The sequence below is a fragment of the Pinus tabuliformis genome, chromosome 6, assembly GCF_031772625.1.
Source record: "Pinus tabuliformis cultivar Carrire ecotype Pingquan chromosome 6, CPIR1, whole genome shotgun sequence".
NCBI classification, from domain to species: domain Eukaryota; kingdom Viridiplantae; phylum Streptophyta; class Pinopsida; order Pinales; family Pinaceae; genus Pinus; species Pinus tabuliformis.
In genome coordinates, this window is record NC_142292.1 from 1,441,446,670 (window position 1) to 1,441,465,165 (window position 18,496).

Consider the following 18,496-nt stretch of genomic DNA (forward strand, 5'->3'; position numbering starts at 1 on the left):
CCTAATTTCTTACCAACTATCCACGAATCATTTTAAATCAAATAACTTTAATAAAATACTAAATTACATTTATAAATAATAACAATTAATAATCTCTACGATCATTATTAATTTAGTAACTTATAATTAAATTAAAATTAAAGTTCAAACTAAAGAATAAAATTAATATACATTTCAAATTTTTTTCCTTTCCTTATTTTTTCCCGCTGAGGCTAAATTTACGGGAACTTTGTTGAAGGTAACGAAACGTGTTAACCACAACTTGGAATTTATCTAAAAGTAGGTTAATCCTAATTCAGCTTTACCCAATTTCGTCTGTGTGGACGTGGAAAAAAGCAGGGCGCGTATGCCTGCAGAATAATCTGCTCGACAGCTTTCTGTGTTTCAAGCCATATTTCCCTTTTCCCTGCAATTTTCCGTTCACTCCGATGTTCAGATGCCCCTGAACGTCTAAAATTTTCTTGTGACCTGCAGTTCTGTTCGTTATTCATATTCTGCAATAAAATTTGACCCGGAGTGAATTTATTTTTGGATAAGATTGAGCCGGTGGAGCGTTTTTGGGGTCAATTTTGAACCCGTTTGAGGTGTTTTCAAGCCTCTGAGCTACAGCTTTGGATTCGATCGCGGAACACAGACATTTAATATCGTCAGTTACAGTTCATTTTAACTGTGGAGCTCTAGAAATGCGCGAAATGTTGGGCGAAAAGAGCGGCGGAGCGTCTTAAAATGTTGATCTGGACAAAGCCTTGCAAAGCATGACCAGGAATGCTTGGAATGCATTCGTGACTGTCTGGCTGAAAAATTTAACTGGAAAGACGATGAAAAAATGTCAGTGCACTTGAGGACGGATGAATAAATTTCGAGTTTGAAGACTTGAAGGTCTTTTAAAGCTTGTTAGGGGGCGTTGTTTAGGTGAGAGGAGCTATTGTAGGAAGCGTTAAGGGTTTTCTGATATTTTAGAGGCAAAATGCTGTCCGCAAGCATGGCGACTTCAGGTCGTCGAAGTGTAATGGAGCAAATGCTGGAGGAAATTAAGAAACATGATGAAATTCCTAAAGATATTCCTCCAAAGCTGCCTTCTAGACCAACATCGAAGGCTCGGCTCCCGTCGAACATCAGAATGAGAAAACCTTTATCCCCTTCTGTCAGTCAGAGTTCCGAAGCATCCGGCGTCAATATAAACAAGGCCGCGGTTTCGGCAGGTTCTGCAGGGTTTATGTCTAGCGAGAGCAGGGTTTCAGCTACCTTAAAGCACGGTGAGAGTAGCAGTTCAGTAGAGTCAGCATACTTAATCTCGAGTGAGACCGGGGTTTCAATGGATTCCAGAGTTGAAGGCAATGTAATGCCTGTTCAAAGACCCTCTAAAAGCACAGAAGCTGAGAGTGGGGAATCTTTTGGATTAGGCAATGGATTTTCAATGGATAAAACATCGGAGAAGTATTCTAATGGAGCGGTGGAGTTCAGTGGTTTTGATTGTGGCGGTGTGGAAATTCGGGCAGAGAGCTTGATGAAAAACTCCGAGTTCAGTGAGCTTCAGTATTATATTGCTCTTGATTCGCCTTACAAAAATGTTGATTCCAAATTCAAAGACGAAGGCCAGGATTTTGGTTCTAATGTTTCAGCTGTAGAACGGGAAACGACGGAATGGAAGGATGCTAGCAGTTGCGGCCTGAGTAAGGTTCGATCACAAAACCCATCTTGAATATTTTCAATTATACTTGCATGCCTTTTATTCTATTAGTTCTGCTGATAAAAACACAATTTCAACCTAGGTATACCTTGCGATGCGTATCGGATTTTATGATAATGATTACTCAAAGAGAATGGATCTAGTTCCTACTGCTTTCCATAAAAGACAATGCTGCATTTGTAGTTTTCTTTCTGTACGAACACATTTTTCGTTTTGCATGTAATGAAACGCACTGTCATTTGATGGAAATTCCGCCATTATCTGATGGTTGGATGCAGCCTCAGGATGCTAACTTTATGCTTCTTTATATTCATTGTATATGATGAAAATATGGACCGTATTTCTACTAGTCTTTGTAGCGGCGTTAGTTTTAATTATTCCTTCAGGAGTGAAAGGAACTCATTTTATCGATATGCCTCAGAAATATATAAACTATATTTTTACACTTTGTATTCATCGCCTTATGGTTATTTCATCATCATGTCCTTTGGATTGATTCACATATGCAGGATACACCTGATTGTTATTTTCACAATTTTTTTTGGTATGTAATTTGTTATCCTATCTCTGCTATGTTTGACTTTTCTTTCTGCCAGCAGTTTGGGATGGTTTTTGGACAGGTGGTGTAGATACATATTTTGCACTGAGATTAGTGAGGTGCATGTATATCCCAGCATGATAGAGAGGTGTACACACACAAACAGATGTCAAAACATCTCTCTTTCTCTCTTTCTCTATATATATGAAAGGAAGATATTTGATGTGTGCGTTTAATATAAAAACGGCTATAGAGAGAGATAAGTTGTGAGTTCTACGGAGTTTAGTGAGATTACAAATAGCCTAGTTTCCATCTTAAATGATAAAAAAATTTACACTTCAAAGATTTCATCCCTCTTGGTGCTGGATAGATTTGGAATGAAGATGAAACTATGCTGGTAATATCACAACTAGTGTATCTGCTAAATGCTGAAGTATTAAGGTCTCCAAGGTAAGGTGCAAGCAGGTCTCTACAGTTATCTTATCGTCACCCTACTTGATCTGGATTTGAGACGTATAGTGGGGCTTGTTGAGTTGGAATTGTCAATAGATAGCTGCTATAAGCAAAGCTTTGTATCCTATATTGGGTGAACTTTTTTGATGTAATCACATTTCAAGGGAAACTATATTTTAATAACCTCCCTTGATATTCGAGGTCCCATTCTTCCTTCACGTATACATTCATTCATGAGGCCAGGGCTTATACTGTCTGTTTACAACTGATTGGTTGCATACCAAATATTCTGTGCAGGGACAAGAGATTGACAGTACAATTCTGATAGATGCAATATATTGTAGAAAATGCACGAAATTCTGATCTGCTAATATGAACAATCTGAAAGCAATTTTCTTTTCAGATAATCACAGAATTTCTCTACTAGAAACAGTGGAATAGGAACAGAAACAATTGCACAAATTCACACAATAAAACGCAACAATTTTCTAGGGAACCCAACTGGGAAAACCCTGGCTTGCTTCAGAATTTTATTGAAGAAGAATAAGCTACAGATCTCTTACAACTAGCTTGTCTTAATCAGAATATACAATATTCTGTCTGCCTTGAACTAGGCTTGAAACACCTGCTAGAATGCTGATCTGCTTCTCGAAAACTGTGCAAACCCAAGCTCCTACATCTATGCGAATTCCTTAGGAAATAGGCCCCTATTTCATAGCGCATTCCCAGCTCCTAATAAATAGGAATTTCTCCTATTTTTCAGCACACTTCTCAAGGCTGCCTTCCTTCTCCAACTCGCACAAAAGAAAACTTCTTGGCTTGTTCCTCCACAAGCTCACAAGCTCACACAAAAATTGTGATTACAAGTTGTGCTTTCAATCTCCTTATAAGCACTTTGATTTGGCTATTGTTAGTAAGTTCTATGTTTAGGAAGTTGAACTGGTGCTTTTCTAGTTAACGAAAGTCAACACAAGTTGTTAACTAGTCCCTTCTAAAATTTAGGAGGCTAACTCCACTTGTTATTTCAGTTCCCAACTAACTCGCACTAGAGAACAAATAACTTGGTCCTCCACAATCTCGCTGTAGTCAAACTGCTTCTTGGACTTGTCCACATCACTGGAACTCGTACATGACTAAGAAGATCACAAAATTGATTCCTTGAATTAAGGCACAAATCAAGGAATCCATTCCTTCACTACTTTTCAACACTCCCTCTTAGCGAGGAAGGGATTCTGTACAACTCCGAACTTATTTCTGTGATGAACAAAACTGCTTCTTGCCAATGCCTTGGTCAATATGTCTCATATTTGCTCCCCTGTTGGAATGTATGGTAGCTTGATTATCCCCTTTTACACACAATCTCTAACAATGTGATACCGGATCTCGATATGCTTTGAGTGATCATGAAACATTGGCTTCTCAGAGAGCTTAATGCAACTATGATTATCACAATGTATCATGGTAGGCTCCATCCTTTGTCTGAAAAATCCCATAAGCAACTTCCTCATCCAAATAGTCTCGCACGCTGCTTGACTAGTAGCGGTGTACTTGGCCTCTGCTGAATTGAGTGCAACTGATCTTTGCTTCCCGTTGTACCAGGAAACAACTGCAGAACCAATGATGAAGATGCCACTTGAAGTTCTCTTACTCTCTGTGGAGCTCCCTACCCAATCTGCATTTGTGAAGCCCTCAAGCCTCACTCCATCAACCTGTCTGTACCACAATCCATAGTTTGCTGTGCCTTTGAGATATCTCAACACATGCTTTGCAACAACCCAATGCACTTTGGTCAGTTCCACCATGAACTGACTTAGCTGGTTGACTACAAAACAAATATCAGGTCGTGTGTTGACCAAATACATCAACGACCCAATGAGCTGCCTGTATATTGTAGGATCCACTCGCTCTCCTCTGCTAGCATCCATCTTCCTCCAGTTTGTGACTAGAGGCATGGCCATGGCTTGCAATATTGCATATGAAATCTTTGGAGAATCTCGGTAGTGTACTTCCCCTGTCCCACGAAGGTCTTACCATCATCCTGCCAAACCTCCAAGCCAAGGAAATAGTGCATAAGCCTCATATCCTTCATCTCAAACTCCCTTGTAAGGTCCTCCTTGCAATCCTGGATCAAGTTCTCATCTCCAGTCAATATAAGATCGTCGACATAGAGAACTAGAATGAGTGGAAGTGCTCCAATCATAATGTAGTATAGGTTGCCATTCACCTCACTCTTAGTGAAGCCCAATCCTTGAAGGTAGCTGTCAATCCGAGTGTACCATGCTCTCGGAGCTTGCTTGAGCCCATAAAGAGCTCTCTTCAGCATGCGCACATGTGCGACTTTGTTGAATTGCTTGAACCCCTCTGGTTGCTCTATATAGATCTTCTCCTCAACAACTCTATTGAGGAAGAATGTCTTCACGTCCATCTGGTGGATCTTCCACCCTATTTGTGCTGCAAGTGCTAGAATAGTCTTGATGGATCAATGCTGTGCTACTGGGGCAAAAGTCTCCTCATAGTCTATGCCCTCAATATGTGAGAAGCCCTTGCCACCGCTACTAGAAGTCCCAACTATTTTGAGCCTTAGCTCCTCTTGGATGAAGTCACTCCATAGGCGTTCCTAATCCGACAACTTATCTTGTCCAGGAATGCTTTGAACAAAAGTATTCCAATCTTTGGTAAGCCCATTCAAAGCCGCACGCACTAGCTCTGTGTCCATGGGTTGCTCTCCAACAACTGCTAGTTCATCACGAACTTCTTGAATTCTAGTGAGATAGGTAGTTACACAATCACCCTTTTGCATCTTGATTGTCCTTAACTTCTCTTTGAGGACCATCTTTAGGTTCTCAAAAGAATTATGGTAGAGCTTGACTAAGGCATCCCACATGTCCTTAGCTGTATCTTTACCTGCAACATGACATACTGCATGATCCCAGAGTTCGTCCAGGATCATCCTCTTGGTCTTGGCCATCTGCCTTTGGAAGAGCCTCAAATCTTCTGGTTTTGAAAGTTTTGCAACTCCTTTCTCAGCGAATTCCTTTGGCCCAAACTCGTCCAACAAGAACAATATTCAGACCTTCCAAACACCAAAATTTGAAGAGCTATCCAATCTATCTTGCTCTTGCAATCCGAATCCTGTGTGAGTTGTCATCTTGAAGACTATGTGCTAATCGATCCCTGATCACAACTTTGATTCCATGTAGAAAATCCACGAAATTTTGATATGCTAATATGAACAATCTGAAAACAATTTTCTTTTCATATAATCACAAAATTTATCTACTAGAAACAATGGAATAGGAACAAAAATAATTGCACAAATTCACACAATAAAAACAACAATTTTCTAGGGAAATCAACTGGGAAAACCCTCATTTGCTTCAGAATTTTATTGAAGAAGAATAAAATACATATCTCTTACAACCAACTTGTCTCAATCAAAAAATACAATATCTTGTATGCCTTAAAGAAGGCTTGAAATACTTGCTAGAATGCTGACCTGCTTCTCGAAAACGGTGCAAACACAAGCTCCTAAATCTATGCACATTCCTTAAGAAGTAGGCTCATATTTCCTAGTGCATTCCCAACTCCTAAAAAATGGGAATTTCTCCTATTTTTCAGTGCACTTCTCAAGGCTATCTTCATTCTCCAACACGCACAAGAGAAAACTTCTTGGCTAGTTTCTCTATAAGCTCACAAGCTCACACAAAAGTTGTGATTACAAGTTGTGCCTTTGATCTTCTTATAAGCGCTTCGATTTGGCTATTGTTTGTATGTTCTATGTTTTGGAAGTCGAACTGGTGCTTTTCTAGTTAACAAAAGTCAACACAAGTTGTTAACTAGCCCATCCTAAAATTTAGGAGTCTAACTCCACTTCTTCTTTTAGTTCCCAAACTAACTCACACTAGAAAACAAATAACTTGGTCCTCCACAATCTTACACTAGTCTTATTGCGTCTTGGACTTGTCCACATTACTAGAACTCATACATGACTAAGAAGATCACAAAATCGATTCCTTTAATTAAGGTGTAAATCAAGTAATCCATTCATTCGCTATTTTTCAACACATATCACTCTTTTAATGATATTTCATAAAGAATAGATTGCACGTTTACCAGCTTGGTATTTGCTTGTACAATTTCTACTGGTATAGAGCACTTCTGGTTTGCTAGTTAGAATTTGGCCCTTACTTTTGTACTAGCTATTGATTTTTTGTAAGACAATCTTGCAAAAATATTTATCATCTTCACCTTTAATATGAGCCGTAGAATGTAGCCTATGGTATCTTATAAAAAAATGTGAGTTAAAGCGAAGATGTTGGCTGCAAGTTGTATATTACTTGAATATGTTTTCCTTTATCATGGTATAGCGAATGTTTTTTATTACACTCCTCATTTTCAAAATTTGATGAGATTTCTTTATTTGAACAATTAGCATTTTATTTGGAATTTCATACAGGGATATAACAATTTGACTTGACATGTCACCAAATTTGGTATCATGTCCAAGTTTCTTGGCTTTTTCTTGCTTGGAACCAACTTGGGATGTCCTTGCATCAATAGAAATTACCTTCTTGGATTGGAGTGGCATCAAGAATGACAACCAAGCAATAGCAACAAGTAAGAGGCATGTACCCATCCCATTGACAATCTAGTGGATAACATATTTCAACAAGTGTTGTGAGTGGAGGGCAATCTAACCATCGAGTTCTTTTTATATCTCAACTTCCTTTCATTTAATTTTGCTTGGTCCTTTGTTTTTACATATCTGTTGATCTCTAGTTCATTGATTTCCAACTAGTTATGTGCCTCCCAATTTAGAGAAGTGTAGAACCACATTATTGGTTAAGGAAAAGAAGGAGGTCGATAAAGTCATAGTACCTATTAAATCACCATAACTCTCATCAAGTGTTATTACCATTGCTAATGGATGGATGGATCCAACATGCTATCCACTTATCAATTTCATGATGTCATCGAAGAGTGGACTTTCTTGAAAGTAGTGGATGCTCTTGGAAAATATAAGGATGCAAATTGTGATGATGATGATGATGATGGTGGTTAATGTCCACTGAGACCAAATTGGTCTATCGGACCTATAATTTTCTTAGTTTTTAATTGTCTGGCTCCTCGTCTTTCTTGGCGAGATTGGTGCTGTAGCTTTTTTTTTTCTCTACTATCTTCCAACTTTCTTTATCTTGCATCTCCTTCATCTCTTTTGGTTCTTGGGACATTGGTGTCTTAGCTTCGCGATCTATTGTGTTCGTCCTTTTGAAGATAGTCGGAGAAGAAGTTTGGTCTAGGAGATCTACTTTGTTGTTAAAAGAAGATTTATTTTGTGCGGTATTCGAATCCTCATAATTGTTGATGCTTGAGGGGTTATCGAGTTCACTCTTTTGTTGTTGGGCGGGGCTTTCCCCTTGCTTGTCTTGAGAGTTGTTTCTTTCTTGCCCGATTTCTTGTGATTCAGAGTTTTCTTGAGAGTATTCTTCTTTGATGATAGTGTAGTGTTCTTTTTGTGCTCCTTCCCACCATGTAGATCTGTGGTGATTTTTTCTAGCATAATTTTTTTGGGAGGCTTTTGGGCAATTTTTGGCTAGGTGGCTTGTCTCAAAGCAGGATCGACATCTGAAGAGGACACTTTCATAATCAAGTTTCTGGTTCCACACATAGTCTTTACTTGTTAGGTGTATTTCAACTGGGAATCCGGCGCTGAAGTCCATTTCCACACATATGCGTGCATAGGTGGTTCTGGCATATTCCTCTGTTTCTGGGCACCTGCAGTAAAATTTCCCAATTGCATTTCCAATGGCTTTTAGCGAGGAGAAATTCCAGAGATGCAAGGGTAGGTTTGGCAATCTCACCCAAACTGGTGCTGAGGTTATGATTGTTGTTGAGGGATCGAATGATGGGTTCCATGGCTTCATGAATAGGCTTGAGTTTTCCCAAAACCAAGGGCCGGAATCTAGAATACATTGTCTGCTTTCAGGGTTTTCAAAATCTACTATAAAGAAACCCCTAGCACAGGGGTAGATATTAATTGCATCAGGAATTACAGGCTTCCATACCTCCGAGATCCAACTGTGGAGAGCTGTTAGCCGCGGCCAAAAACCATTGAATCAGCATATTAGGGCACTTTCAAAGAACTTCAAAGCCTCATCGAGTGAGGCCTGGACCACCTGGACAGTGGGAGCTGGGGCTTCACTGACGATATGGGCAGGAGCTTGCCCCCCAGAGGTGACGGAACTGAGCTAGTAGCTATTTTCGCGAAGCTGGGAGCCATCTGGAGAATGCTCTCCTGCTGAGTATAAAATGTTTCTGAATTTTTTTACAAAAGGGAGCCACACAGGCCTTTCAGATCTGTGTCTCAGATCTGTAATATCCAGCCGCAGACCGTAGAAGATAACATTGTCCTCCGCGTCCGATCAAACCATGGCCCGATCTTCACTCTTAATGAGCGATATCTCCATAAACAAAAGAATCTCAGGGGAGATTGATCCTGCAGAGCTCAGAACCTCTACTACATATTTATTGATACATAAAATCTCAAATCATAAAGATGCACAACGCTAAGATGGATCTTAATTGAAACAAAATGAAAACCTGATACAGAGACAGAAACCCTAGATAACTTCACGCAAAGAGGTCGATCATAGCATAAAAACGAGTGCAGAGGGCCGCAGAAGGCCACAGAAGATTGCCGAAGAAGGCCGCAGAGAATTGGAAAGCAAGTGTTGATTCTTGTGTGGAAATTATAGATAGTCCTATTTGCAACACTATGTCGATGAATGTGGAAAGTAAATGTTGGTAGAGATTTTGTGCACCTTGCACTGTTCATTCTTTGAATTTGGCACTTAAATCTATTGCTATAGGTGACATGGATGGGAGGGCTGATTGACAATGGTTGTCGTATTTGCAATTTTGTAGAAAGCCATGCCAATGCCATCACTGTTTATAAAAAGTACACACATCAATCATTTTTGAAGATTGCAAATCCTTGGGTTGCCACTTCTTGAGGTTGAGGAAGGTCAATACCACTCTTGGATTTATGGTTTTTTCATATTATTGGTTTTTTTGGAGAAATCATGATATAAAAGATTTAAAAAGGTCAAGGAGATATTGTTGGATGATGGTTGGTGGGAGGGGTTAGAGCTTATCATTGAGATCATGGTCCCTATCATTCTTTCTTGTAGTTTGCAAACATGGACTAGAGCATCTTAGGAGATGTTTATGAGGGATGAGATTCCATTAAGTCTATGGAGTGTTGGAAATATAGTAGCCATGGTCAGTGTTTTCATCATGTGAAGAAATAGAAAATTTGAATTTATATTATGCCTCCTAAATTGCTTAAGTCGGCCTCTTATTGTTCAAGTCGGCTGGGCCCCTTGGAGGCATCCATTCGACCTCCCTTTGAACACTATACAAAGGAGACCACTTCTCCTCATTTGGGCATCGACTTGTGACTTGATTATCTCTGTTCCAGTGAAGGAAGAAGGAGAAACGAGGGGTCGAATTTCAAAAGGGAGGCTTGGCACGTATGTGATACTCTTGTTTATGGTTAGATGTTATCTTGATGTCTTGTTTCTGGATGCATTGATGAACTTTGAACTCTCTCTCTCATAAGGAAATATTTATGGGTTTTCCTCTTGTGGGTTTTGCCCTGGCCTCGGGCCTAAATTTCTGTGTCTCTTATCTCATGGTTATTTTTATTGCTCTTTCATGTTTATTGGTTGAAATTTTCTTCTGTATAACCACTTAATGATATTGGATGTTATATATGTAATTGATGCTAAGTGATCATTGGAAGTAGTTATCTATTGAAGAAAATTGTTCTAGCTTGTTTGCCCTAGAAATATCAACATGGTATCAGAGCGATTTGAAGAGCAGTTTGGAAGGAAGACACTTTGAATCATCATTTGAGGCGTATGTGAAACCTTGGGCTCAAGTTATTGTAGCATGTTATGTGGGCTTCTCTATGGCATTTATACTCTATTATGCGAGCATCTTTGTGATGTTACGCGAGCTTCTCTGTGGCATTTATACTTTGTTATGCGAGCATCTCTGTTATGTTATGAGAGCTTCTTTGTGGCATTTATACTCTGTTATGTGAGCATCTCTATGGTGATATGCAAACTTCTCTATGGCATGGTATGCGAGCTTCTCTGACGCTCATTGCACCGTGGAAATTTGCAGATTTAAGGTACCTAATTCTTTGTGAAAATTTGTGGACCTGAGGAAGTCTGAGCCTAATCAAGGTATGAAATTGATCTAAGTTCTACTGTGGTATGTCATTGTTCCTATGAATGGAAGTGTGGGCTTTTTCTATGGCTTCGTATATATGAGGCATACAAAATTTTCATCAATTTCTAGGGCATCCGAACCTCTGTGACATATGAAAGTTTGTGATCTAAGTTTCTTGTGGTATGGAAGGCAAGTGAAAGTTTAACTGTGTTTTGTTACCTCTATAATAATGCGATCTGAGATGCATTACTTCTCTGTGGCATCTGAACTCTCTAAGGTAAGCATCCAAACCTTCTTGTGGCATTTGTTCTATTCCTTTATAACATTTGAGATGAGGTCTGTTCAAGTTACCTTAGAACGAAATCATCCGAATTATGGTTAGAAACCTAAATCCGTAGCAATATCATTTGAGCTTTCTGTACAATGGTATTGATATGGGTTTGTGAGAGTTTGTAAATCTGAGTCTATCTCCTTGATGATTTAGTTTGAGTCTAAGGTTCAAGCAATCTGATATGTACTAAGTATTATCACTCTAATAAGGAACCTCGGAAGTAAACTGAAGGAAGACCGAGTCTGAGCAACAAGTTACTAAGACACTTTCTCCGTGGATATGTGAGTCACAAAGGCACTATCTCTGTGGATATGTGAGCTACTAAGGCACTTTATCTTTGTGTTTTTTGTTCATGTAAACAAGTCCGAATTACGATGATAGCATTCTGAGTTTGCATGCCTAATATTGTTGGTTGTTTTGAGACTTTGTTGCAAGGAGATCTGTATGAACAAAATTGGAGGATTGTCCTAGTTGTTGAGCTCTATCTTATACATAGAAGGATGAATTTCATTGCAGAAGGCAACCTGATTGCTATTCTATCCAAAAATTGTTTTTCATTGTTCTCCTGAAGAGAAGATCAAATTAGAAATATGAGTGGCAAGTTGCAAGTTTGCAAATGAAGGAATAGTACACTGCTTTGGATTCTCAAGTATTGAACAAACCCTGAAATAGGTCTGCTAAATGTCCCCTATCCCTCTTATTGAAGACCTCAAGTCTCCTTTTATGAAGTATAAGACTTGATCTATTGCAAGAGCATATGCCGCTAGGGTTTCTTGATTTGAAGTTATGAAGCCTCCTCGAAAATTTGCTATAATTGAAGAGATTGAGCCCCTCCATAAAGACTGAAATTGATCTCACGCCTTTCTAAAGGATTTATATTCTATGGCTTCTGAACATTTGAAGTAAAGATCAAGGGCTTGGAAGACTAAATGTGTTGGCTTGTTTTGGATTTTTAAACCCTAGTTAGGGTTTGAACAAGAAAGCCTTAGGGTTTGTGGACAAAACCCTTAGATTGATAACGAGAATGATGAATTTGGAAAAGAATGCAAGAATGAGTTTATAAAACCTAGACTAAAGAATAATTAGGGTTTGGACTCAAAACCCTAGCTAAACTACTGTTAACCCTATCTCATAAAAAAGCGTTGGAAAAGAAATCGTAGGGCTTATGGATTAATTGCTTTTGTTTGAAAGAAGAAACCCTAGCTCTTGGATGAAATGGCATCTTGATGATGAGGCTGATTTGTAGGTTGGATGTAGGAAGTCTAAGCTTAAGAGGGAGTTGACATATTTTTAAGAGATAAGTATTTTATTGATTCTTTTTTATTGTTTTATTAACAGTCTCTTGTTTTTGTATATCTTGCTTGGTTGTATTTGTTATTCCATGGCCTCCTAGTGAGGATTGCAGGTACATAATGAAGTCTGCTAGGTTGTGGCAGTCGTTGATGGAAGAACAAAGTGATAAGAAGATTCGTGATTGGATGAGCTTTGAACTCAGAGGGAGTAGGCAAGATTAGCCCGATTGAAGCATGTTTTGATCTATGACGAAAATAAGTTAATTGACTTTCGAAGATGGAGATGGCTTGAAATTTTGAAGAGCAATGTTGATATGAATTTGTTGAAGATGAGCCTGTAATTTTTCTCCTATATATTGATGACAATGTTTTCGGACTGGTTTTGGGCCAAAAACAACCAAACCGGCCAGTTGCACTGGTTCTAGTCCAGTTCTGATAACATTGATTGATGATATGTTTTTGACAAGGGCTAAGGACTTCTTTGTCCTTTGTAAGAGTGAGCTACTTTTGTAAAGGCACGAGCCTGGTGAAATCCTTTGCTGTGATCGACTGCGTGTCCATGGACATCTCCATGATGAAAAGCTGAAGAAGCTATAAGACTTTGTTGTTGACTTGGTTGATTCTATCTATTGCATATTTTGATGATTGTTTTTGCAAGAAGCTACAATTGAAGTTGAATAAATGGTTGATTGTTCAACTTATTATTGTTTGCTAGATTGTTTAATCAAGTGTTGAAATCCACCATGGCTAATTTTATGCTGTTGAGCAAGTTGCTGATGTTTACTTGTGTGAGAAGCTTGGAATGGTTGAGGAACCCCTTTTTAAGAGAGAGGGAGCATTGATTGTACAACATCATATGATTGGCAATCTTCCTTAGGTTGCGACTAAGAGATTAATGGATTGGTCGGGAAGATTGTCACTCCCTTAGGACAATTGACCAAGAGGCTAGTGAGTTTGGTCGGGGAGCTTGGTTATGAGGCATGAAGTGATCCCTTGGGTCATGATGACTTAGAGACTAGTTTGGTTGGGGACATTGATTTTGTGATTTCTCCCTTAGTTGCTAAGAGACCAATGGATTGGTTGAGGAGGTTGATCTTGAGTTCCCTTCCTTAGGTTGTTTATTGAGAGGTCAATGAGTTTGGTCGGGAAGGATGAGTTCACTCCCTTGGGTTGTGGACTGAGAGACTATATAGTCGAGGATTGGCATAGGGATTCCACCCTTGGGTTGTGGATCGAGAGACCTTGTTTATGGTCATGGAGATGGAACTTGTCTAACCATTGCATATAGTTGGTAAGTTTGGGCCTCATTAATAATATTGATTGATGGAATATGTCTTCTGCTATGTATCGTTCCTTATGATGAGACTTGTGATCTCTCCCCTGGGTAGTTGCTGAGAGACCTATGGTTTGGTTGGGGAGATTGATCTTAAAAGAGAGAGACTTTTATATCTGATCTCTCCTTTGGGCTATTGCTGAGAGACCTATGGATTGGTTGGGGAGATTGATCTTGAGAGAGAATGAAAAGTACCTCCTTGGCTAAGAGGGAGTGTTGGAAATATAGTAGCCATGGTTGGTATTTTCATCATGTGAAGAAATAGAAAATTTGAATTTATATTGTGCCTCCTAAGTTGCTCCAAGTCGGCCACTTATTGTTCAAGTCGACTGTGTTGGAGAGTCTAGTATGTCAACTATTTAAACAATTCTCCTATCCTTAATAACTGCTTGTGAATTTATGTTAGCTTCTTATTATTCTTTATTAGAATCTTTTCATCAAATAATTATCAAGACCATCAATCAGAAGATCATAAAGACATTGGGCACAAAATGTAGGCTCCAAGCGAGGGCAAAACCCCTCCAAGAGGAAAACCCATAAAAAATACTTCTCTTCTTATAGAATTAAGTCAAAGTGAGACCTCAAAGGCCCAAAGACCAAAGGCAAGATTCCTTCCAAGCACCAAGTCAACCCTTAATAATTTCTTCCTCAAACAAGCTCAAGTCATCAAGATCAACGAAAGTCAAACTTAAAAATTTCCGGTCAATTCAGAGTTTCGACCCTCTACTTTAGATCTGCAACTCAAACTTGCAATTCTCGACCTCCCACAATTTTACAAAAACCCTAATCTTGCACGTGTGAGAGAATCCAAATATAAAAACCAAATTTTATTTCCTTCCTTTGACTCTCTCTTTTTCTCTTTGTCCTTCACTCTTCTTGCTCAATGTTGCACGAAGCAGGGATGAAATGGGGACGTTTTTTGGAAGTGTGGACGCGGAAGCGTCATTTTCCAAAAATCTAGGAAGCGAAGCGTTTGCTATATATATATATATATATATTTTATATTTTTTTGCATTTATATTTAAAATAAACATCCCAAATATCAAAGTAGTTGTAGAAGACATGAAAACATGCATATTTTTGCATAAATCAAGATAGATATGGCATCCATGATTCCATTGTAGTTACTAGTATGTACATCAATGATTAATTATTCGAGCATCAACCATCTATATTCTAGCAATTACAAACATACATCAAATTTTTAAGCATATTATAAAACGTAAAACATAAAACATTTAAGCATATTATAAAAAATAAAACATAGAGCATATTATGATTTATCTAGCAAGTGAGCAACTGTCAATATTTGTCATGTCCAAAATTCAAATAATAATGTTTACAAAATAGGTCACTTGATCACTGCCAAGACAAAAATGTTCAAATTCACAAGCCTACAAGTCTAATGATTAATCTATGACAAAAGTAGTAAATTGTGAATATATCTACTAATCTCTCCTCCTTCCACCACGAAGAGAACGTGGCGGCGAGCCTCCATGTGGTGGCAATGAAGAAGATGGTGCTTGTGGAAGTTGTGGCATTGAAACTGATGAAGAACCCCCTGCTATTGGTGTTGAACCATGGAACCTAGGAACCAAGGGACCAAATGGGAGTGGCATCTCAACTCGGTCGTCATCATCCTGGAATCGCTAATTGCATGCATGCTCCCAAATGGACCAGTGCTAAGCATATAGTTGCTCAATTATTTTCGTACGAAACGTGTTTCGGAAAAAACCAAAACGTGTTTCGGAAAAATAGAAACACGGATCTGGAAAACCGAAACGTGGATCAGAAAAAACCGAAATGTGCTTCGGAAAAAACTGAAACGTAGATCGGGCCGTAAGGTTTCGAAATGGCAGGAATCGCATTTTCAGCCTGATCCGCGTTTCGGGTTTTCCGAAATGCGTTTCGGAGGGCGGATCACCAACGGATCCTTACAGATCGCGGATCGGGCTTTTGATCCGGGGGGGGATGTTTCCTGCAACACTGTTCTTGCTTCCTCTTCTTGTTTCAGATTGAACTTGTAAAGTATCTCCTAGTGAGTTGAAGTCCCTTCCTATATATACACTCCTCAAGAGGTCGAATAAGCCTCTCCTAGGCCTACTTATCCTTGGTAGGGCTGACTTGGTCTTTAGAGGATAAAATGGCTTTCTAGACTCAAAAGTAAATGATTTTCTTTTGTTACAACAAAGGCCAAATTAAGACTACAATACATGACAAAAATTCTTCTTTGACTTAATGAGCCCTAGAAGCATGAAGAACATGCTTTGACCTAGACTTTGAGCATGAAACCCTGTTGTAGCGGCTATAACCACCCTCCAAAATTTTGCTTTAGTTTTGTTTTGGAGCCTCCCTTCCAACTTTTCACAGCAGCTTGCCTTGCTTCATTAAGTTCACAAGCTTTCGTGTTTTGCTTGCACAAAGGCAGCTTGTCGATCACAACTCGATGCATTCCCCTCATAGGCTGATCACCCGGACTTGGTTCAGCTGCAGGCTAAGCAGCTCCCCAAAGAAATTGCGAAATTCTGGAGAGCAACCAACTTTCCCTCCAGAAATTGCGCAATCCTATTTGGCAGCCTGCTGGGCTCTAGAATTGCACAATTCTGCCAGTCAACCCTCTTAGAGAAAATTGTGCAATTTTCCCCAGCAGGGCTGCTCAGCCCAAAATTTGCGCAAATCTGGGTGACAGTCAGCTGCTTTGCCCAGAAATTGCGCAAATCTCCTGCGTAGTCACCTCAGCTCCCAGCCAGAAATGCACATTTCCTTCAAGCAGTCGAACAACCTCTTGCGTGTGCAACTGAGTTGACCGGTTACCACTGGGACCGAGCAAAACAGAGTTGCATGCATGGGCTACTTCTCCCAAGGCAGCATGCAAAGGCATCCCTTGTTTCAGGATTTATGTTTAACAGTTGGAGGTTACATGCAAGGATCATTTCAGAAACCTCCCACCAAGTGTCGCCTTCCCTAGATTTGTGGTATGCGCGTCACAACCTTGATGTTATCAAAACACATCAATCGAACGTTGCAGAGCTCATTCCTCACATCAACCTTGCAGCGCTGACATCCCACATCACATCTAGGAGCAATCGGCACATTCAACTTAGCTGTTTTGGGGTAAGCTCGCTTCCCATGTGTTGTGTTGCATTTCTGTCGCTTTTTGTGTTTTCGCTTGTGTGAGTACTGTTTGCTTGATTTCAGTGAGCGCTTGTTGTCGTTTACTTGTATACTAGCTTGTCCTAGCACTGTTTCAGTTTTCGTTGCTCTCCCACTGCTATTGCATGCATGAAATTGTTTTGCACGAATGGTCGCCGATTTGGCAACTCGCCTCATCCACATGCATGTTGTTTCGTTTCTAAATCTGTCATTCGCTGTTTGCATGCATGATCATTCACTTATGCTTACACTCAGTATCACCATGCATTCACACTCACATTCACTTTCAATTGCCCGTCAACGAGTCTGGCCAACCTTGGCCCGGACTCTACCTCACCAGACAACATTGCGCAATCCTGAGAGGGAAGGCTCTGCCTTCCTCTCTAGAAATGCGCATTTCTGCCTAGACACTGTCCTCCAGCACTGTTTTGCGCATTTCTGAGGGACAGTGACTGTTGGCCCAGAAAATTGCGCAATGCAGTCACTGAGCCTGCAGCGATTGTCGGCTAAGATTGCGCATTGCGCAATTCTTGCAGTCAGCAGCCAGACTGGACTGTGCATTGCGTAGTTCCAACAGTCAGCCAGTCTCCCAACAACCCAGACCGTGCCTTTCGCAGTCAATCTCTCGACCTCTTGGTCAAAATTGCGTAACCTTCATGATCAGTCACACAGGTATGTTGAAAGTCAGTTCTCAAATTCATTTTGGTTTTCGACTGATAGATTGCTTGCCATGAGTGTTGCCATGTCTCTAGGTATTGCAAGTGTTCATCTACCTCTCAGCAGTGCAGGTACAATGGTTTCCAAGAGGGCAGAGTCGAAGACACTGTTCAGAGCACACTTGGAGATGCAGTCGATCAAATGTCTATGAGCTTGCCTACTCACGAAGATATCAAGTTGTTCGTAGACAAGAACATGAAGTTATCACAACGAGCAACATCATGAACAACAGTTGAAGGCAACATACCAAACGCAACAAATGCAGTGAAAGAGCGAATGCAACGAACACAACGAATGCAACGAATACAACGAATGCAACGAATGTAGCGAATGCAAGAGGGAGGTTGTTGACAACACAGAGGCGGAACAAAGTTGCAAGATCAAGCAGATCCATTGATGGTGAAAGCGGGTTTACATGGATGTATTGTATGATTGGAACTTAGAGCCAGCACGTTTTCATGCATATGTTGTTATTGTAGTTGGACTGTTCTGGTTGCCGTAGCAATGTATGTTGTTTAACTTACGTAGTTGTGTATGAACTGTTTTGTATGCAATTATATGAATCTTGTTGTAGATGTGCTGTTGGTTTAACCATCACTTTGGATTGCTAGCTGACTTGCTTTCCAGCTTGTGATGTATCTTTGCTCGTGTGTTCCCTTCCTAGCTGAGTATTGTTACAGGTTGCCAAGGGGCGCACTCATCTCAACCCACATGTGTTAGAACCTCTCATGCACCTTCTTTGACTCACTAC

The 18,496-nt window shown here is 39.8% G+C and overlaps 1 protein-coding gene across 1 annotated transcript in view; it reads left to right on the forward strand.

Annotated features, from left to right (window-relative positions):
* Positions 1-289: 289 nt before the first annotated feature.
* Positions 290-18,496, forward strand: part of LOC149264027 (myosin-1-like) — a 202,120-nt gene continuing 183,913 nt past the window's right edge. The window contains exon 1 of the mRNA XM_089427361.1: positions 290-1,678. Coding sequence (XP_089283487.1) covers positions 968-1,678 — 711 coding nt within the window. The 5' untranslated portion in view covers positions 290-967. The remainder of the gene's footprint in view (positions 1,679-18,496) is intronic.